Source organism: Leguminivora glycinivorella, unplaced genomic scaffold, assembly GCF_023078275.1.
Source record: "Leguminivora glycinivorella isolate SPB_JAAS2020 unplaced genomic scaffold, LegGlyc_1.1 Scaffold3, whole genome shotgun sequence".
NCBI lineage: Eukaryota > Metazoa > Arthropoda > Insecta > Lepidoptera > Tortricidae > Leguminivora > Leguminivora glycinivorella.
This window is the reverse complement of record NW_025952828.1, coordinates 605534-628330: the sequence shown is the minus strand read 5'-3', so window position 1 is coordinate 628330 and position 22797 is coordinate 605534. Positions and strand designations below refer to the sequence as shown.

The following is a 22797-nucleotide window of genomic DNA, read 5'->3' as shown; positions in this document are numbered from 1 at the left end:
CGTTTTAAATATCGTCCATTTAGGAAATGAGAAATTATTGATATTAAAAAGGGACAAAAGGCAGTGCGAGAGAATTTTTGATTATAATGAATATTTAACAGTCCAAGGTCACAAACAATATTTTTATCGTAAAAACCTTTAGTTTTTGCTGCTGAATGTTTAAATAACTTCAATACAATCATTAAAATTCATTATAGTCCCTGTTAACCGTTGTTGTATTAATTTTACAAATCACTATTAGATATTGATTTGTTTAAAAACCTGTACCAATTATGCTTAATTACACTAATCATCTCGTGAATGCTCCGGCTGTGAGGTTTTCCCGAGGGTCTGGACTCTAGAGTATATAGTTCTTCAAAAAAGATAGGTAAATACTACAGATTTTTAAAGGTTAAGACTAAGGCTACGGTGACTGATTACAATCAGGCGGGCCGTATGCGTTTGCCATCATGTCTTATTAAAACCTAAAAGTTACAGCCAGTCGCTAAAATAAAACCAAACCAAGTTTACTCTGCACGTCATTATGCATGTTTGATGTATACGTCTGGTTCCCGGCTCGCTAGAGACGAACTAAAACGTTCCTTCATAAACAATTCCTAGTTCCTTGGATCCGCGAGGCACTTTGCGGGTAATATTAAATTATTCATTTCTACCTTAAAGTAGGAAAAGGAATATGATAAGGAAAATATTTATTTAGGTACATAATAACAAGAACTTAATATGCTTATGTTATCATAGTGTATACTTTAACACTTTTGACATCGTACGCCATTGCTCTGTAGTGTAAGGCCTGAGTGGACGCTCGGAGCGGAGCGTTCGGCGGGGCGTGCAGCGGAGCGGGTGAGCGTGCGTACATTCTGTGCAGCGTCAACTCAGGACACTTGTATTGGCGCTATTTCATTAGTCGATAGGGCCCGCATGCGGGCTACGAGAGATTTCTGGAACGCGTGCCACAGGGCCCGCATTCGGGGAAAATAAATAGTAATAGTGCCTGTGGGGAGTCCCCGTACGCTGCATAACGACCAATCGAATTGCACCACTTTCATTGGTTGTTATCTCGGCTGCGGGGACTCCCCGTATACTGCATACCGAACTAGTTGACGACCAATTGAATTGCACCATTTTCATTGGTTGTTATCTCGCCTGCGGGGACTCCCCGTATGCTTTGTACCGAACGAGTTATCGACTAATGAAATTGCGCCATAAGCTGCGTCCACTCAGTACACTTGTATGAGCATCAATTGTTTGACATGCACGCCGCACGCCCCGCCCCGTAGCGCGCCCAATACGAGCGTGTACTTGGGCCTTACACAAGGTGTATACGCCAGTTACGCCACGGCCATGCCCGTCGGGCATAAGTTCATTGGCGCTTTTAGGCGTTCTTGGCGTCAAAGCGTTATCGCTAGGCTAGCCATGGTGACAATCGTTGATGGATGCGAAAAACAAAACACTATCGGTTTCTATCAATATTACAAACGAGAAAATAGTACTAATTTCATTTCATTACCTATTACCGTGGTGGGAGAACAGTTTTTCTATAACTCCCGCTTCGCTTGCGTGCAATTGCACATTTATTGTGCGAGTGTGATAAAACATGCGTTTAAAGAGTGTAATTTTGACTAAGCTCCAAAGGCTTCGCAACATAACAGTTATAAAGGGATTTGTCAAATTAATTACAATTACAGGGGGGCTTAAAGCCGATTAGAAGGAAACCGAAAATATTATTACAGTGCTCCGATATTGAGACACGACGTTTTCGAATCAATTTGTTTATAAACTGTTTTCAAAACACCCCGCTTGGGGCACTGTTCAAAATCTCATACAAAATGGGGCATATTAAAAAAGGCGCCTAAGATAGCCGGTTTTTAATCTTTCCCACTTTCAAAATGTCATACTTAAAAAGGGACAAAATTTGTGAGTGTGAATGAGCTTAAATTAAGTGTCAATTTCCGTTAGTACCAAAAACAAAGAAAACTGCAAGTTTATGTTAAAAAATACGGAACCCTAAAAATTTTTATAAATAAAAAATACAAAATAACGATGACGATAACGTTAAATAACGATTAGGCGCTGATACTTTAACGTTCAGTTTCTCTGTGATGTTGAATTCATGACACAAAAAAATATTGGATATAAGCACCTCTTATCTATCAAAAGTGTCACCTACACCGATAATCTATCATATAATATAGTACATTACTACAGAGGCCGGGACAAAGGGGGGAACCCCATTTCCCGCCGAGGTATGTATAGTGCTTTTCTCAAACATGGTATGAAATAAATAAAGTCTACTGAAAATAGTAACTGTATACGCTTATAAAAAAGCAAAAAGTTAAAAAAACAATTAAAAAAAAAACGAAAAATTTTTTTTTTGTATGAAAACGCACCCAAAATCAAATATTGTCTAGGGCCCGGTTGCAGTCGGCACGTCTATAAAGCCCCTTATAGTTTTTTTTTGTAATTGGCTAAATACCTGGATGTTATGTCACAATTTATCTGTGTTTGGAAATTAAAAAAGAAGACTTTGCCGGCCTTGGCCTGCAAGGTTTGTATGAAATTCCATTATCTATCAATCGTCCTAGCCGCACCTGCAACGTCATACTTCGCTGCCAATTATAAGGCACATAAAATCAATATTTCATACCATGTTTGAGAAAATTATATTACTTACATATTTTTCAAATAAGGGATATATTATGTAACTAGCTTTTGCCCGCGGCTTCGCTCGCATTAAATTCGAAAATTGTGGAATACAAAAATCCACCCCTCATTTTAGGGAATTGTGAGGTTAGTCAGAAAGAGTATAAAAGTAGCCTATGTGACTCTCCATCCCTTCAACTATCTCCACCTAAAAAATCACGTCAATCCGTCGCTCCGTTTTGCCGTGAAAGACGGACAACCAAACAGACACACACACTTTCTCATTTATAATATTAAGTATGGATATGGATATTTTTGAAATAACAATTATGTAATAAACAGTATGAATGTACGTAGGTACGTGTTAGGGTAGTATTATTATTTATTATCTCATGGTCAACATAGTGCCGGCTGTGGATGCAGGAGACCAAGTAGATGTGGCATACTTTGACTTCCGGAAGGCATTCGATACCGTAGACCATGACGTCTTGCTTATGAAGCTGGCGGACGCGGGTTTCACTCCACATACTCTAACTTTCCTCGCCAGCTATATGAAAAATAGGCGACAGTATGTGGATTGTGCTGGTCACGTGTCAGAAGCGTATTTCACGAGGTCTGGCGTTAGTCAGGGCAGCAATTTAGGTCCTTTAGAGTTCATCTTAATGATAAATAACCTTCCTGACGTTGTCAAATATTCCATTTGTCTACTCTTTGCTGATGACCTCAAGCTTGTCCGCAGAGTTATTGACAGCTCCGATTGTATTAAGTTACAAGAGGACATACATCGAGTGGTCAAATGGAGCGAAACGTATAAATTACATTTTAACGCGTCAAAATGCGCCATCGTTTCATTCACCAGATCTCGGAACCCACTTTGCTACCAGTATGTGTTAAAAGAGACACCGATGCAGCGCGTCGGAGAAGTGAAGGATTTAGGGGTGCTGCTGAAGTCCGACCTCACGTTTAGAGACCATATTGTTAGCGTTTGTAAAAGGGCTTACCGAAATCTGGGGTTTGTAATGAGGCAGGCCCACGCGTTTACCAACATTAACGCAATTCGCGTCCTGTACGAGGCAATAGTCAGGAGTCACTTAGAGGGTAATGCGGCCATCTGGAGTCCACACGAGTCTAAGTATAGGGTAATGTTGGAACGCATCCAGAATAAATTCATTCGATTTGTGTACTTAAAGTTATACGGAGTTTACCCTTTTTACCCGTTAAACTATCCTACATTGTTTGTATTAGGCATGGTAGGATACAATAAACTAGAAGTTAGACGGGAACTGGGACTGTCTTTGTATATATTTAAGTTGGTACGAGGCAAGTTGTGTAATCCTGGAGTCCTGGCAGAGGTGCGTTTAAACGTACCTGATCGGTATGTGTGGCGGCGGCGGCGGCCGACTCTGCTGGCCGAGCCGCGCGCTCGAACGCAGCTCCTTCGCCAGGCCCCTTTCACGCGCGCACTCCGGACCATCAATCGAGTAGCGATCGAGTTAGATATATTCTCTTGTTCTCTGAACGAATTCACAAAGGCTACGCTATATGTTTTGTGCTACGGAAATGTATAAAATGTTGTGTAAATTTCCATACTATCGTATTAGGATGCCCTGTTATTGATAGTTTATGTGTATGTAATAAATAAATAAATAAATAAAATTTTATTATTATATTATAGGACATTCTTACACAGACTGAGGCCCACGGTAAGCTCAAGAAGGCTTGTGTTGTGGGTACTCAGACAACGATATATATAGTAATATATAAATACTTATATACATAGAAAACATCCATGACTCAGGAACAAATATCTGTGCTCATCACACTAATAAATGCCCTTACCGGGATTCGAACCCGGGACCGCGGCGTAGCAGACATGGACGCTACCGACTGCGCCAGACCGGTTGTCGAAAGTAGTATGGTATGCTTCTTATCAAAATTGCTACGCCTATGAGAGCCATGTGTCTTAGTGCCCAGTAATACCACGTTAGTCATCATTGTCATCAACATCATTATTGGCCACGATATCTTAGCAGATGATTGTTGCAGTGGTGCCGACCTCACAATAAAACCACTGCAACCGAAATTGTTTCAGAAAATGTACCGGCGTACGTTTTCTGAAAAAATTTAAAAAAAAAAAACATCGTCTTTGTTGGCTTAGTAGTCCGATGTTAGGACGAATGTCTTCTTATTCTTCCTCCTACCCTTATCCCACGTTATGTGGGGTCGGTACAACACGTCTTCCTTTTCCATTCTCCTCTATCTTTCGTCATCTCAACACACACATCTTTCTTCCTCATATCCTCTTTCACACAATCCATTCAGCGTTGTTTGGGTTTACCCCTCCTCTCCATCCATCAACCTTCATCTCCAACATTCTTTTGCCTATATGACATTCATCCCTCCTCATTACATGACCGAACCACGCCAACCTGCCACTCCTCATCTTTTCCGTTATAGGCGCAACTTTCAAACTTCCCCTAATATACTCATTCCTGATCCGATCCATTCTGGTCACTCCACACATGGTAGGTATCCTGATCCGATCCATTCTGGTCACTCCACACACGTAGATGGTAGGACGAATGTATGAAACGTAATTTACGACCGGTCATTTTTGCGACGCGAAACGAAAACGAAACGCCGCAAAAGATAGTCTGGCTCTGTCGCGCCAATACGAAAGAGCGATAGAGATAGATATCTACGAGCGTTTCGTTTCGTAAGCGTTTCGTGAGCGTTTGTGTATTCGGCTACGCATGCTGCTAAGCCACAGTCCTGGGATCGAATCCCAGTAACAGTTGTGTGATTAGAACAGATATTCGTTTCTGAGTCATATCGTCGCTACTTTTAAAAAAACTTGTGTTTTCGCCTGTCAATGAAAAGAAAATTGTAGTAAGTATGTATGGAATGCATATAGACTTACTGCGTTTTAACTTTGAGGAACAGCGTGAGATACGAGATTTTTTAAAAGTAGTGACGATATGTTTTCTATATATGTTCAATGTAAAAGCCCGAAGTACGGTAAAACCTACCTACTAGTACAGTTGTTCACAGTTTAGAATATAGGTAAGTCTTATCTTTTCGTCACGTCGTAAATTAACATTTACCACAAACTTTGTTTCGCGTCGCACAATATTCTAATTTTGGAACGTTCATTCAATGTTGAAATCGCTTGTTTTCGTAATTTCAAGTTTAAATACGTCGAAGTTTCTTTGTTAAGGCTAAAATTAGAAATAATTTATTAATAATTTCGTCATGTATCGTAGATTGTCATCGAAGTATCTCTTTCTTATCACGGAACGTGTTCCTGGCCTTTTGGAAGTTTGGGAGGAGTGCTGAAGCCAACGCGTAGAGGCCTTTTTGACACTTTAATGAAATGGACCCAGTGGATGTTGATTGTTGCCCTTGCTCGTATCATAGGACACACGCAGAGGCGGCACCCGCCAGGGTGTAAGGACTATTAATATTCACGAAACTTTCACGAAAAATAAAGGGAATTTAAATTTATGAAATGGAAAGTTTCCATCCATACAATTGTCCATACAAAGTATAGAAAGTTTACGAAGTATTCCTATGTGAAAATTTCAGAATTTTGGAAACTTTCCGGCGGCACATACAGGCCTCTCAAAAACATACAAATGGAGTATTTTGAAAGAGACTTACAGTGTGTGAAGTGGGACTGCTTGTCAAATTCTGGAAATGTGAATGATATGGTTAGTGTTTTCAATAACAGCTTACTATCTTTATTTAACCTACATGCGCCTCTTAAAACAATCAGGCTCAAAGGAAATTCTAACCCATGGATTACAGACACAGTCAAGGATATGATGCGACTACGCGATAAGGCTGCAGCTGACTATCATAAGAACCAGTCTGAAGGTAAAAAACAATATTACAAGGACATGAAATCCATAGTAAACAGGGCTCTATATTATGAAAAATCAGCATATTTTAAATTAAATATAAATAACAAAATAAACGACCCTAAGTCACTATGGAAAAATCTAAAATCAACTTTATTGCCTAAGAAAAATACTGAACTACCGAATAATTTCAACGATCCTGAAATAATTAATACTCATTTTCTGACTCTTCCTGGTACTTCAAAAATTAGTATGTCTGATCTCACCTATTATGAATTTCACAGGTTTAATAACTCCATCTTTCATTTACACCCAGCTAACTCTGACCATATAATTAAAATTGTTAAGAGTCTTAAGTCAAATGCTGAGGGATGTGATGGAATTACTTTGAATATGTTATTATTGACATTTCCACACACTATTGACATAATCACCAAAATAATTAATACCTCATTTTTGACATGTACATTCCCTGATATCTGGAAACTAGCTCTAGTCAGACCATTACCAAAAATATTAAACCCGTCTGAACTCAAAGATTTAAGACCGATTAGCATCCTGCCCTGCCTCTCTAAAATAATAGAAAAAGTGGTGAGTCAGCAGTTAACTGATTATTTAGAGACCAACAATATCTTACCAGATGTTCAGTCGGGTTTCAGGAAGGGGCGCGGCACAGTGACAGCCTTGTTGGATGTCACTGACAACATCTTGTGTTCCCAGGATGAAGGGATGTGCACGCTGTTAGTGCTGCTAGATTTTTCCCGGGCTTTTGACTGTTTAAATATTGATTTGCTGATTTCTAAGCTTGCTTACTATGGATTTGACTGTAATGCAGTAAAGTGGTTTGATAGCTACCTCAATAATCGATATCAATGTGTAAAATTGAGTCAGAGCAATGGTACCACACAAACTTCAGTTCAGGCCGGCCTTAAAAGAGGAGTTCCTCAAGGATCAGTTCTCGGCCCGATCCTATTTATACTGTACTCCGCAGACATAGCCACACAGATCACACACTGTAAGTATCATATCTATGCCGATGATATTCAAGTTTATATTACTTGCAAGCCAGGGGAAGTAGATAATGCAGTCGAAATGTTAAATCATGATCTTGGCAAAGTTGCTGCTTGGGCCACAAAAAATGGTTTAGTGCTTAATCCTAGCAAGACCAAATATTTAGCTTTTGGCAGCAAGCATCAACTGACCAGACTTAATCCCACATCCAAAGTATTGTTAATGGGGCAATCAATTGAGGAAGTGCAAGAAGCTCGTAATCTAGGGCTTATTATGGATAGCAGCCTTCGATTTGAGTGTCACACAGTAAATGTAGTCCGGAGTTGTTTTTACAAACTGAAAGTACTTTATAAAATAAGGCCATTTGTAAGTGAGAGTGTGCGTATACAGCTGGTCGAGTCTCTCATACTTTCCAAACTAAATTATGTTGATAGTGTCTATGGTCCACGTCTACTTGCCAAGACTAAGAAACTTATACAGCGCGTGCAAAATGCCTGTGCTCGTTTCTGTTTCAGTATTCCTCCAAGATCACATGTCACGCCTTTCCTTAACAAGCATAATATGTTAAAATTGCAACATCGACGCAAACTGCATTTAGCCTGTCTTCTCTTTGGTGTCTTGAAGTTCAATGCCCCAAAATATCTGTACGACAAGCTCTCGATCATCAGGGCGCGTGAACGCCGGCAGTGTGCTGTACAGCTGGTGACGCCCCGGCACACCTCATCAGCATTCCGTGGTTCGTTCAGATACGCCAGTACGAAGATCTGGAATAACATTCCCCCGCCTATAAGGAACCTGCAAAATGTATATAGTTTTAGATGTAAACTAAAAGATTTCATGCTTCAACATCAAAGAACGCAGGAAACTTTGAGTCATGACACTAGTTGCATATGATCTAAACATATAATATATCCGTACCAGTCGTTTTTGTCCCATTTGCATTGCCATATCACTCCAGCTTGTTAATTTATGTATGTTTTTTAGGTTAGATCACGCTGCTTTCTGTGTCGCGGAATGCCCATTTTACTTGAGGCTGTAACATTACCGCAACCGCATATACACCGAAATAATAGTCTTAAGGATGTTTGTTACATGACGCGACCACATCAGTAAAACAAATTATATTTGCTTGTGCTTTGTAGCCTTTTTCGCTGCGAATTGCACCAATAACACGTTAGTTACGTTTGTTGCCACCGGGCTGGGTGGCACTAGATGCGGCAGGCTGGGCTGACAGCTGATGTGGTCGCGTTCAATGTAATGTATGTAGTTGATAATGTTTTATTAAAATTTGTGTTCTGTTATGTTTTCCTTTTTTTCCCGTTTTTGTGATTTATGTGTATTCTTGGTTTTTTTGTGTATTCTTGTGTATTTATGTGTATTCTTGGTTTTTTTATGTAAATAGTTTTATTTTTTCTGTCTCTTTTCTTCATTTTCTTTTTCTTTGTTGTGTGTTTGTTATCTGTCGTGGCATCACCGAATGGGCCCTACGGAAGACCAGCGCTGGCTTCCAGCTAGCATTATGCTGAGTTGGGTCCATTTCGTGATGCGCACTTACTTAATGTTCTGTTCTCTGTTTTTTGTCCTATTCTTGTGTGTACATGTACGTACGTGTTTGTGAGCGTCATGAATAAATGTCTTTTATCTTTATCTTTTATCTACATCAGTAACCATATATAACCGGTGGACAACTGGGTGGCTAGCCGAATGGCACAATCGCTCACGAAACGCTCACGAAACGAAGCGCTAGTAGATATCTATCTCTATCGCGCTTGCGTATTGGCGCGACAGAGCCAGCGGCGTATCGCTTTCGTTTGGCGTCGGAGAAATGCCATTCGGCTACGGGGCCTGGACACTCTATTTAATAATGCAAACATTGCAAAACATGGAAAAAATAGACCAGTTACATTTGCCCCAGTCGACATTTGCCCCGCTGTACCTTACTCTATAAATAATGTGAAGGTACAGTTGCTTAATATCACTTTTTGCGCCGCTACATTAATCACCGAAAAAATTACGGCATTATTCGGTAGACGTTAATGACCACGCTGTCATCATTCTAGGTTACTAGCTAGCTTTTGCCCGTGGCTTCGCTCGTGTTAAATTCGAATATTGCGGATTGCCCCATAAAAACTTCCACTCCCCATTTCAGGGAAGTGGGGGGTTAGAAAGAGACAAAAAGTAGCCTATGTCACTCTCCATCCCTTCAACTATGTCCACTTAATGACGTCAATTCGTCACTCCGTTTTGCCGTGAAAGACATGACATCGGCTCATGTTTTATTCATATTGTTTATATTTTGTAAATTGGCCCGAAACATGTCGCAGCAATAGCGATATAATAACGTGAGTACAACCGTAGATTCATTCATTATTTGAATGTCTCACGAAAGTTTAACGTGGACAATGTGTCAGTAAATTGAATGTGCGGATTTCGAAAAAGTAATTTTACAGTTGATTTAAATTACTGCTTTGCTGATATGAAACGATTGCTACTTAATGGATCATATTATTATTACTTTCAATAAATGCCCGCGTGGTGGTAACACACTGTATGTACACTTATATACAAAAATCTGAACACCAGCGCAATGTTTTATTCATATTGTTTATATTTCGTATTATTGCATGCTGTTTGTTTCCCGAAATAAATAAATAAATGAAATAAAATAAACATCCAAACAGACACACACACTTTCCTATTTATAATATTAGTATGGATTTTCAGCTTTGCTAATGTACCAAGTTTTATTGGGTTTCGTTGTACCTTTTAAATGGCTTCCAAATTGCGAGGTTATTGTTTGTTTCATAATTAATTGTAAGGCTTTACATATTGTTGCTGAAATTAATATAAAATTAATAATTTAGAATACATTCTTTAAACTGGAGTAAACGACTTTTTTATAATAATTTAGTTTGAAACGTTATTATACTTTCTTTAAACTATTGTATTTCCCATTAATGCACAATGGTGTTCCGGACCACCCAAAGTGGAGCGCAGAACCGAAGTAAACACGTAGAGGCCCTTTCGACACGTTGATAAATGTAAGATTGTATATTTTTCATTACATAATTATATGTTTACTAGCCTTCTCCCACGGCTTCGCTCGCGTTAGAAAGAGACAAAAAGTAGCCTATGTCATCTACCATCCCTTCAACTCTCGCCACTTAAAAAAGCACGTCAATTCGTAGCTCCGTTTTGCCGTGAAAGACGGACAAACAAACAGACACACATACTTTCCCATTTATAATATTAGTATGGATTATTCCTTTGGGCTATCAATTCAAAAATAAAATAATGTGACAAAAATACCAAATAGGCACTAAAATCAAATTTCTACGCCGTCTGTTATAGTAATCGGATCGGAACTATGGGAGCAAAACTTTAACAAAACTTGCTAAGTGGACATTAAATTTTAGAGTACTTACAGCCATAAAAATATTAATATCCTTGTAGTAATCTATTAGAAATCATAGATTCAGGTATAAAATCAATTTTAACACTGATCTGAAAATAATAATCTTGGTTTTATTTTAAATTTATGTCAGCTCTAAGGTTTTGCTAAAGTTTTGCTCCCATAGTTCCGATCACTGGTACTAAATATAATCCTGTCATGTATGTACTAATCCCCATTTCTACCACAAAAAACCCTTTGACTGTTCAACATTCTCCAAGCGAGTGACCATCGCTACGAATGAATGGCGATTCTTCAACCGATCTAGGTACCCCAGCAATTCCCGAATAGTTTGTACATTTGGATCACGTCTCCGATTTTGATAAAAATTGGTAGGCTGATAGAGTCCATGATGCTGAGCAAGATCCACTAGGTTTCCCAAAATGTCCTATGTAGTTTGTATGAAACCTTCCTTTTTTGTTACCAGATTTCTATACATTTTCGGTAACAAAAAAGGAAAGTTTCATACAATCAACCTAGGACATTTTGGGAAAACTAGTGGATCTTGCTCAGCATCATGGACTCTATCAGCCTACCAATTTTCATTCAAATCGGAGACGTGATCCAAATGTACAAACTATTCGGGAATTGCTGACCCACGGTACCTCCCTTTTGCACTACCCGAGCGTGTTTTTCTCCATTTTCACCCAAACGAAGGTAAATTCGAACATACACTTGACATTAAAACAATAATATTATGATTGATGTTATTTAGATATCTGTACGTACATATAGGTAATAAATACCACTACTTTAGATCGATGACTACGAGCGATAATAATAAATAGCACAGTGTAATAAAAAGTACTATCGTACAGTATGGCCACTCCCGCTCCTTGCTGAAAGTGCCGCCCACCCCCTCTCAGTTACCTTATACTTACCGCCTGTCAAAAACGCGAACAGTCGACCTGTCATATTTCACTCATAAAAGCATAGTACGCGTTCACCTACACGAGTTTAGACTGTGCTAGGAACGCGCCTCTTTCATATTCCCAGTATCGCTAGTGTCCGGGGTGTGCTCATGGGCAAATGATTTTAACATACATTCTGTTACCCGAAGGATAGCCAGGGGGTGCCACAATCCTTCGGAAATTGTCACTTTGTCATTTTCGACTCTTGCCATCGTGACTAGATGGCCGAGCGGTTTAGGCATCCGTCCGGTTAACGGAGGACGCTGGTTCGAATCCAGGTCTGGACACAAGGCCTCCTTGTTGGTGTTCTGTTTGTATATGACATTTATTTTAAAATAACATAATTTTGATATCAGATGTTATAGGCCAATTAGAAACCACGGTCGACTGTTCGCGTTTTTGACGGGCGGTAACTGTGAGGTAACCGAGAGGGGGTGGGCGGCACTTTCTGCGGAGAGCAGGAGTGGCCATACTGTACGATAGTAGGTACTCTTCATTATACTGTGCTAATGATTTCTAACTGATCTCGTTGAAATATCACTCATTTCATTTTCAAACTAGTGTTAGCAGGCATACCAAATATCATTTTAATACCATCAGTGTGTGTCGAATTGGCTTCACTGGCCCACGATTCGTTGCGCCAGATTGGGTCGTTTCCCTAGCTTTTGTTTTCGAGAATTCAGAGCCATTTTCAGTTCTAAAATATAGAGGGTTATATTGCCCTCGTTTAGTGTGAGAAAAAGTTAAAGCTTTTCGGGATTGAGAAATGAAACAGGTATTTTAGGAACTTACAGGTTAGTTTTCAGGGTTTCGTAGTCAACTAGGAACCCTTATAGTTTCGCCATGTCTGTCTGTCCGTCCGTCCGTCCGCGGATAATCTCAGTGACAGCACTAGAAAGCTGAAATTTGGTACCAATATGTATATCAATCACGCCGACAAAGTGCAAAAATAAAAAGTGGAAAAAATGTTTTGTTAGGGTACCCCCCTACATGTAAAGTGGGGACTGTTTTTTGTTTTTCATTCCAACCCCAACGTGTGATATATTGTTGGATAGGTATTTAAAAATGAATACGGGTTTACTAAAATCGTTTTTTGATAATATTAATATTTTCGGAAATAATCGCTCCTAAAGGAAAAAAAAGTATGTCCCCCTCCCCTCTAACTTTTAAAAAATATGAAAAAAGTCACAAAAGTAGAACTTTATAAAGACTTTCTAGAAAAATTATTTTAAACTTGATACGTTCAGTAGTTTTTGAGAAAAATACGGAAAACTACGGAACCCTACACTGAGCGTGGCCCGACACGCTCTTGGCCGGTTTATTTAACAGGTATAATGAGTAGGTATGGAAAATGAAATTCAAAGGCCAAAACATGGTTGTCGCCTGACAGTGACACTTCGCCATTTAGCAAGGAAATATTAACGCTGCAATGTTACTTATCAACCTAGAAGTAGGCACAAAATTGTCAGTATCAAGTTTCAATATCAGTGTGGTGAAATAGGTCACTGGTGTAAGATGGAATACTTCTTACCTGTGCGCGTAGTCGAATGCACAAATGCTCACGAAACGATAATATCTCTATCGGTCTTGCGCTATAGAGCCAGACTGCATTTCTGCGGCCTTTGAAACACGAATAAAGTTTTTTGTTAACTAGTGTTCTTCCTAGGGATATCTATTGAAGACCAATGGATTAAGGATAAAAAACTGGTATACCTTCGGAGGCGTAAGAAGTGATAGATATATAAATACAAAAGTTATATTCAGTAGACGGTCTTTCTAGGTGGACGGTCTTCTCCACACTGACCTTAAATAGAAAAATGCTGATATGTTGAAAATATCAACGTTATTTGTTTTAATATCTATCACATGACTCCCTGTTATTACAGAATATATAACAATGAACATGATTTTGATACTTATTTCCATATGAAATTACGCGATTAGACTACACTAGACGGTCTTTACGTACTCAGCGCGTGGGGACGGCCAACCTGCCGAGCCTGAAAAATAGTGATTTTTATCACATAAGTTTACTTTACTTCACCAAAGTATTAAGTATTAAAGCTGTGTATAATATAAAATTTGCTAGCCCATAGGACTACTTTAATAGTCTAGTTTTATCCACTCAAACTTTATTTCAAATAAAGTATGCCGGTCTTGCCCGCACTGACCTTACCTAGTTTTTCTAGATGTGTGAATGTTTCAAGAAACGAGTTACATAACGAGATAGTTTGCGGGTAACGAGACATCGTACAAGTTGTTGCCACACTTGAGATTCTTGGGAAAGGAAAACTACAAATTGTACACTGACGCTCGCTGAGATAGTTCACATTTATGTGTTTATTAACACGTTTAGAATATTTTGTAATACATATTTTTAATTCGTAGTTTGTATGTATTATTATGTCCTGAATATGAATTTCAAAGAGTGGCGTAAAAATGGTTTAAAAAAACCCTTTTCTCGCACCATACTGCATGATTTTTTCCACAAAATGTAAACGACAATGTGATGTCCACGTTATTATATCGCTAGTGTTGCGACATGTTTCGGGCCAATTTGAAGGCTCCTCATCGCCTGATATGCCTATATAGGAGTTCACGCGGCGGCTAAACTCCATGGACGCGTGATATGCCTGAAGAGGGGCCTCCAAATTGGCCCGAAACATGTCGCAGCAATAGCGATATAATAACGTGAGTACATCCGTAGATTCATTCATTATTTGAATGTCGCACGAAAGTTTAACGTGGACAATGTGTCAGTAAATTGAATGTGCGGATTTCGAAAAAATTATTTTACAGTTGATTTAAATTACTGTTTTGCTGATATACGTAAACGATTGCTACTTAATGGATCATTTTATTATTACTTTCAATAAATGCCCGCGTGGTGGTAACACCCTGTATGTACACTTATATACAAAAATCTGAACACCAGCGTAATGTTTCAGATTAACTTCATCCAATTATCGTTGTACTATCAGCTGCAAAAGTGCATGGTGAATATATCAACGAATTCATTCATAATCTCTCCATGCACTTTTAGAGCTGATAGTACATTTCCCCAGTTTCGTTAAGTCGGGTGTGTTTTAAAATATTTCACGAACCGGTTGATTTTCCAAACGAATAAATAAATTGAATTTATGTTTGCTGCAACGACCAACCCCGGTACGAACGAAAAGTGTGGAATGCAATTAAAAACTGCATAACGCGAGGAAAAAGCGGAGCGATGCAAACTAAAGTTTTATTTTTTACCTTTAAATAATAAATAAATAAATAAATATTATAGGACATTCACGCAGATTGACTGAGTCCTACGGTAAGCTCAAGAAGGCTTGTGTTGTGGGTACTCAGACAACGATATATATAATATACAAATACTTATATACATAGAAAACATCCATGACTCAGGAACAAATATCTGTGCTCATCACACAAATAAATGCCCTTACCGGGAATCGAACCCGGGACCGCGGCGTAGCAGGCAGGGTCACTACGCGCTAGGCCAGACCGGTCGTCAAAACCTTTACCTCTGCCATGGTTTTTGACGATTTAGAAAATTTTGAATACGTTAGGTACTCGAAAGTGTCCTTCAAAAAGGAATGTACAGGCGTCCATAGGTTACGGTGACCGCTTTCTATCAGGCGGAATGTATGCCTATTTGCCATCGATGTGGTATAAAAAAAAGCGTACAGCCTGGAAAAAAGGGTAGAAAATAATAAATAAGGGAGTCACCGTTTCCATGTAAGCCGTTTTGCATATGGCAACTACTCTGACAACTTTGTATGAGAAAAAAAAGTGTTGCTATGATAAAATAGTAAATTAAGATACAAGTGAGAAAAAAGGGAAGTTCAAAATGAGTGGCAATAAATTAAAACACGGGCGAAGTGTTTTAAATCGACACTAGTTACGAATTTCCTTTTCGCAGGTGCATCGTACGACGTTTTTCAGTGCAGATGGCCCTCCGAAGTTTCGACCTGACATATAATGAACCACTTCTCGCACTAGTGCGTAAAAAGACACCATCTGTACTGAAATAGTACATTACGATACAATTCATGCATAAAAAAGGACGTTCGAAACGAGTGGCGATAAATTAAAACACGACCGAAGGGAGTGTTTTAAATCGACACGAGTTACGAATTTCCTTTTCGCACGTGTATCGTACGACGTTTTTCAGTATAGATGGCCCTCCGAAATTTCGACCTGGCATATAATGAACCACTTCTGGCACTAGTGCGTAAAAAAAACACCATCTGTACTGAAAAATTTGATCCATTTCTACGCTTTTTTGCCAAGCTCTATAGTCTATGTTTTGGCCTATATCAGCTGCAAAAGAGCATTGAGAAATTATGAATGAATTCATTGATAAATTCGCCATCCACTTTTACAGCTGATAGTACATTGTATACCTATGTAGCTTAAGCTTTAGAATATTGGTTTACGCACAAGTATTGATATGTTGATATTTACCCCAAGATTGCCTTCTCGTTACGCCTGTTTATTGTTATTGGCTTATTATGTTGGCACGTGGAAATCCACACGAGTCTGTTATATGTATTTGAGGTAAATAATAAGAATATCATTACGTATTTGGAATAATAATAGACTCGTCTTATAATATCTTTAGCGAAAAAAGTGTTTGCTGATGATTTTCATGAAAACAGATCTTTATTTATGTTTCAGCAATTCCCGTCAACTTTGTACAATGCCACGTCAGCAAATTTTAATTGATCCTATTTTGTTACCAACATTTAGTAATATAATTCGACTTTCGTAAGATATATACAGGATAATTGTTATAATTAAGAAAATATAGATACTAGAGAACCTTAATGACGAAATAAAACTTAATAAAATCTCAATTCATCAACAAAATCTTGGTAACAAAATAGGAATTAATAAAAACAAATTTAACTTTTCCCTTAATTTTTGTACAAAGTTGACGGGAATTGCTGGTTTACGGCGCGATAACTTAATGACATCTTGGATAATAGGCTACTTGCCTCCTAGTCAAATCAGTTTTTTTTTAAGAACTGTCAAAACGAATTTGAACGACTTGCTAATTTGTAATTTATATGAAATTGAATTGAGTGACGTCACGGTCAACTCAGTTACTTTATATATTTCTACCTGACTTATTATCTAGAAATTGGATTTAAAAATAACTTCTGTCCATGATTTTCTTATAATTATCTGATGCTTTATTTCGTGCGTGGTATAAAATATTTAATTTTAACTACAGTCAAGTTCCCTATTGGCCCGTTGCTGCTGACCTTTTGAATGATTTTCCGGGCCGATAAACCTCATAAAATGTCAACTGGTCAAGAGCGAATATAAAACTTGACTGACAGTAAGTGTCAGTAGTAGCAAAGAGGATCGAGTATTATAGAGAGTTACTGTCGAAGTAAAATGTGTAATAACAGTGCATAGACTGCCATCTCTCGACACAAGCTTAGAACTTTTGAACCTCAGTTTTGACAATTTCGCCCATATTCTTAGCTTGATATGTACTAAAATATTGATATTAGCGCCATCTAGCCGAACGTTCCCCAAAAATGTAACGCCATCTAGGCCATCGTATCTTTTTAACCCCCGACGCAAAAACGACGGGATGTTTCTGTCTGTCTATCTGTCTGTTTGTCTGTCTGTGTGTGTGTGTGTGTCTGTCTGTGGCATCGTAGCTCCCGAACGGATGAACCGATTTAGATTTAGCTTTTTTGTCTGAAAGCTGAGTTAGTCGAGAGTGTTCTTAGCCATGTTTCACGAAAATCGGTCTACTACGTCGCGGGCGGGGGTTTTTTCAAAATTTTAATTTTTCTCTATGGGATAAAGTCTAAGAAAAAAACGTACCTCAGTACGTTTTTTTCTTAGACTTTATCCGTCTATACGGAGTTACATATGTCTTTGGTCGTAGGAAAGTCGCCTTGATAACCGTCCGCCACAACTCTTTAAGGGTCGATTGCACCAAATCGTTTATCATCAAATTTAGTGTTCGCAAAATTTTTGTATTGGGTTTTTCATAGACTTCTGCTGCATGACGATGACGTGTCTTGAAATTGGCGTCGTAGATACACAGGCTATGACCTTTTAGTGGTCCTTGGCATTCGAATGTTCAAAAAGTTAAGATTCAAAATAGTTATTTGTTATACAAGGGGGCAAAGTTGTATTTTAACGCCGAGTGTGGAATTGAAAAACAAGCAAGTGAAAGGATTCTATAGTTGAACCACGAGCGAAGCGAGTGGTTCGAGAATAGAATCCTGAACTTGCGAGTTTTTTAACACACGAGAAGTAAAATACATTTGCACCCGAGTGTAACACAAAACTTTTCCCTCACTATAGCGAGGAAACTACAACGCTAAAAATGCGTTTATCACTGCTTCCAGTAGTTCCACAGGTGGTAAATCATCTTTATTACTAGATTCACCTACTTTTATCAATTTTAAAGCAGTTAATTTGACTTTATTCAAGGTCAAATTACTTTACCCACTAGTGGATAAAATGCGTTTTTACCTGCTGGTATTAAAGGACAAAACACGTGTTTCCGAGCTAGTGAGGGGAAAATTAAATTATTCGGTAGGTATGGATCGAGTTACTAATTTCTAACTTATACTTATCTATGCCAAAACAAAATTATTCAAAAACATAACGTAACATTACGAATGAAATAGTACACTAGGGTCGTCTCTGTTCTATTTATTTGTGATTTATTTACAATGACACATATACGTCACCCTCGTATTGAAAATTAGGTTGTTTCACGTACAAATATGCAGATGTCCTTGTGATCTTTCCCACTTCCAGGAAGCTTCCTAAACCCGTTGGAAGCCTAGGGTTTTTAGTCATGAATGCCTGGATTATTTTCTGTGGGTCTCTTTAGTCCCTCGGTAGTCCTAGGTTACGGTTTAATTCAGTAAACCTTGACAAGTTCAGTTTGCCCGAACCTTGGTGCAGAGGAGAACTAGGGGAGGTAGGCAGGGGGCCTCCATTAAAGGTGACTTCAACATATCCTGATGGACAAAACATGAGGAATTATTAGCAAATACGTTTTCATTATATTAGAAAATATTGTGTTAATGTTTTGATATCGAAAAGCAACCGAAACAGACATACGTTGGGAGGTGAAAACTGAGGAAAGGATAGATGGACTGTGAGGGAGATGATGAAACGAATGCAAATGAATGATGAGATTGAGATGACGACCGATAGATGGAAGAAAAAGACATTCTGCGCAGACGATAAGATTTCTAAGGATTCATTTACCCGTTGCGAGAACTCCATATTTGAAGAGAAACAAATGACTGATCGATGAACTGTCTGATGATGAGCAAATATGATTTTTCTTCTGAATAGAAGTTCTAAATTTTATCCGTTGCCGACATCGTAAAGTACCTAATGACCACAAAATTATGGAAAAACTCCCGACCGCGACATATAGTGGACCGATTTTCATGAAACATGGCTAAGAACACTCCCGAGTAACTCAGTTTTCAAACAAAAAAAAAACTAAATCTAAATCGGTTCATCCGTTCGGGAACTACGATGTCACGGACTGACACAGACAGACAGACAGACAAACTGACACAGACAGACAGACAGACAAACAGACAGACAGACAGACAGATACGTCAAACTTATAACACCCCGTCGTTTTTGCGTCGGGGGTTAAAAATGAATATGCATGGATTTCATAATATGGGCCATTTGCTTATCGCTCCCAAGCATATTATAAACTTTTTTTTTTTTTTTTTCCTAGCCTATAATTGTGTCCCACTGCTGGGCAAAGGCCTCCCCTTTCTTCCGCCACTCATCACGATTTGCCGCCTGCTCTGGCCAGTCGCTGCAAAATGCGTCGAGGTCATCCCGCCATCTTTTCTTTGGCCTACCTCTGCCCCGGCTAATCTGTGGTGTCCAGTCGGTAGCCAATTTGGCCCACCGATCTGGATGCATTCGGCAGACATGTCCTGCCCAATCCCACTTGAGCCTTGCAGACTTAACACCCACATCTACCATTATAAACTTAATGTAGATAAAAATGCTGAACTTACCAGAATATGGACTTGGGCCAGATATTACTCCTATAATAGCATGACGATTATCTTGATATTTCACAGAAACATATAGTAGCCCTTGCGATGTCGTGTCTCGAAGGTCTGGATACTCATTTAGATTAGGATTAGCTCTTACAACAGCATTTAAAATCTTTTTATCTGTCACAGGATCAATCCTACCCAAATTTGTATTTCTGATTAAACTAGACAATTCTTGAGCATTTACAAATGTTAAGAAAATACTCAAAAACACGAACAGCAACAGATTCGTCATTATGATTGTCTGCTTTGGAACTAACTGGCGGATGGCCTTTAAAAAAAGATGTGATATAATGTGCCATGTCAATCCTGTCATTAACTAAGACACGTGACTTTAAAAGTTGGATTTGACAAATCTGCGCGTCAACATGAATGGATCTATAACCATGATGTTTGATGTAACATTACAACGCTTATCAATAGGAACTCGACGCATATCAATAAGAACTCTGAACTATGATAAGATTTCTGGTGCCAGTAATATGACAAAAAACAGTAAACAAGTTTTGGGTCCACGGAATGACCTCGGTTTTACATAAGATAAATGCCAATATAAATAAAAGTGCCTACAAAAATACATGTTTATTTTTATATCACCATCTTTAGATAGCTAAACTAACTTTTAAATCAACTAAATCGGATGTGAACGTTTACATGCAAAGGCATTTTACATAAGAGCGCTATGACAAAAAAAGGCGATATATTGTAAAATGTACAATATTTATCGGCAAAATTGTACACTTTACTCATACTAAAAGACAGTTAATGTACTTGTTTCAGTTAGAAAATCTAATTAACTGTCGGTTCATTAAAAAACATATGGATGAAAAAGCGTTTTCAATTAGTAATGATTTTTTTTCTGATGCTCGTTTAGGAAAAACCGCGCGAAGCACAGATTTCGGAGCTCTTATTATGTACAATTTGATAAGCTCACTCTCATAAATGCGGTAAATTAAAATTCCTAATATCTTGTACTTTAGGCCCATTAAACAATATTTATCATTTAATCCTTTGAAATTGAGAAATTGAAAGTAAAACGAACTCAATTTTGTCTTGAAAATACATCGAAACAAGTGATCATTTCTCCGAAAATCTACATGTTATCGAAGTTATTTTAGTATATAAATAATCTGCACAATGTGCTTAAACTGCTGTTATCCATTTGTCGTTATAATATTTTATCATGATTTTTTGCCAATTTTTTGAAAACTAGCCTTCCTGTCGCTATTTTACCGGCGACGGACGCCTGCGATTTCAGTGCCGCGCCGGAGCTCGAGGAGGTAAGACGTATGTCGCTTTGGTCTCCGAGTTTTCATCGCAAACGTCGAGAATATTAATCGTTGTGTGGGTCGGACGCCTTGTTTATACACGGGCTATCCTCGCATTGTGTGTGTGTATACAGCGACCGACGAATTTGATCCTAGATCCGTAAATATTTGCTTTTGTAATACTTTGTTATGTTTGAATGTTAAAGTATTACAACATTGTGATGATAAAAATGTGAAAATTACAATACGGTCAAGATGATAAGACACATCAAGATGGTACTCGGGATCTGATGATGGAGCCAGAAGGTGGTCACCAGTACCAGTGAACCATGTAAGTAAACGACTCCGTGTTTAGGCTCGTTGGGTTCGTCTCAACAAGACCTTTGACAAGAGGTGGTACTCAGGGTCTGATGATGGAGCCAGATGGTGGTCACCAGTACCAATGAACCATATAACTAAACCCAGAGATGGGGAAATCGTAATCGATTCCGGATTACACGATTACTTGATTTTACTTTGTAATCTGACACTACTGGGTGTCAGATTACTTGTAATGTAATCAAGTGAAACGGTAAATTACCATTACATGTAAAGGAATCACTAATCATCTATACAATCATTACTATTACCAATAATTCGGAATCATAGTCGATTCAAAATAACTGAAATTATTGACTTGATTACTTTCAGATTACGAATATGTAGTACCTCAGATTGCTGACTGTCACTTTGATACAAAAGTCATCATGGGTGTTGTAAAATAGGTTTTAGGGGGTGCTGATTCCAAAATTAATGACCAATGTGGAATCTCACATTGCTGACTGTCACTTTGACACAAAAGTCGTCATGGGTGTCGTAAAATAGGTTTTAGGGGGTGCTGATTCCAAAATTAATGACCAATGTTCAATCTGACATTGCTGATTGTCACTCTGACACAAAAGTCGTCATGGGTGTCGTAAAATAGGTTTTAGGGGGTGCTGATTACAAAATGAATGACCAATTTGGAATCTGACATTGCTGACTGTCACTTTGACACAAAAGTCGTCATGGGTGTCGTAAAATAGGTTTTAGGGGGTGCTGATTCCAAAATTAATGACCCATGTGGAATCTGACATTGCTGACTGTCACTTTGACACAAAAGTCGTCATGGGTGTCGTAAAATAGGTTTTAGGAGGTGCTGATTCCAAAATTAATGACCAATGTTCAATCTGACATTGCTGACTGTCACTCTGACACAAAAGTCGTCATGGGTGTCGTAAAACAGGTTTTAGGGGGTGCTGATTCCAAAATTAATGACCAATTTGGAATCTGACATTGCTGACTGTCACTTTGACATAAAAGTCGTCATGGGTGTCGTAAAATATGTTTTAGGGGGTGCTGATTCCAAAATTAATGACCAATGTGGAATCTGACATTGCTGACTGTCACTTTGACACAAAAGTCGTCATGGGTGTCATAAAATAGGTTTTAGGGGTGCTGATTCCAAAATTAATGACCAATGTTCAATCTGACATTGCTGACTGTCACTCTGACACAAAAGTCGTCATGGGTGTCGTAAAATAGGTTTTA

At 38.5% G+C, this 22797-nt stretch overlaps 1 protein-coding gene across 1 annotated transcript; it reads right to left on the bottom strand.

Moving 5' to 3' along the window:
- Positions 1–18551: 18551 nt before the first annotated feature.
- Positions 18552–20225, bottom strand: LOC125242042. Its single transcript, XM_048150750.1, has 2 exons — positions 19919–20225; positions 18552–18880 (listed from the first exon to the last, which is right to left on the bottom strand). Exons 1-2 carry the CDS (start codon positions 20193–20195, stop codon positions 18747–18749), a joined length of 411 nt encoding a protein of 136 aa, XP_048006707.1. The 5' UTR covers positions 20196–20225; the 3' UTR covers positions 18552–18746.
- Between the last annotated feature and the right edge of the window lie 2572 nt (positions 20226–22797).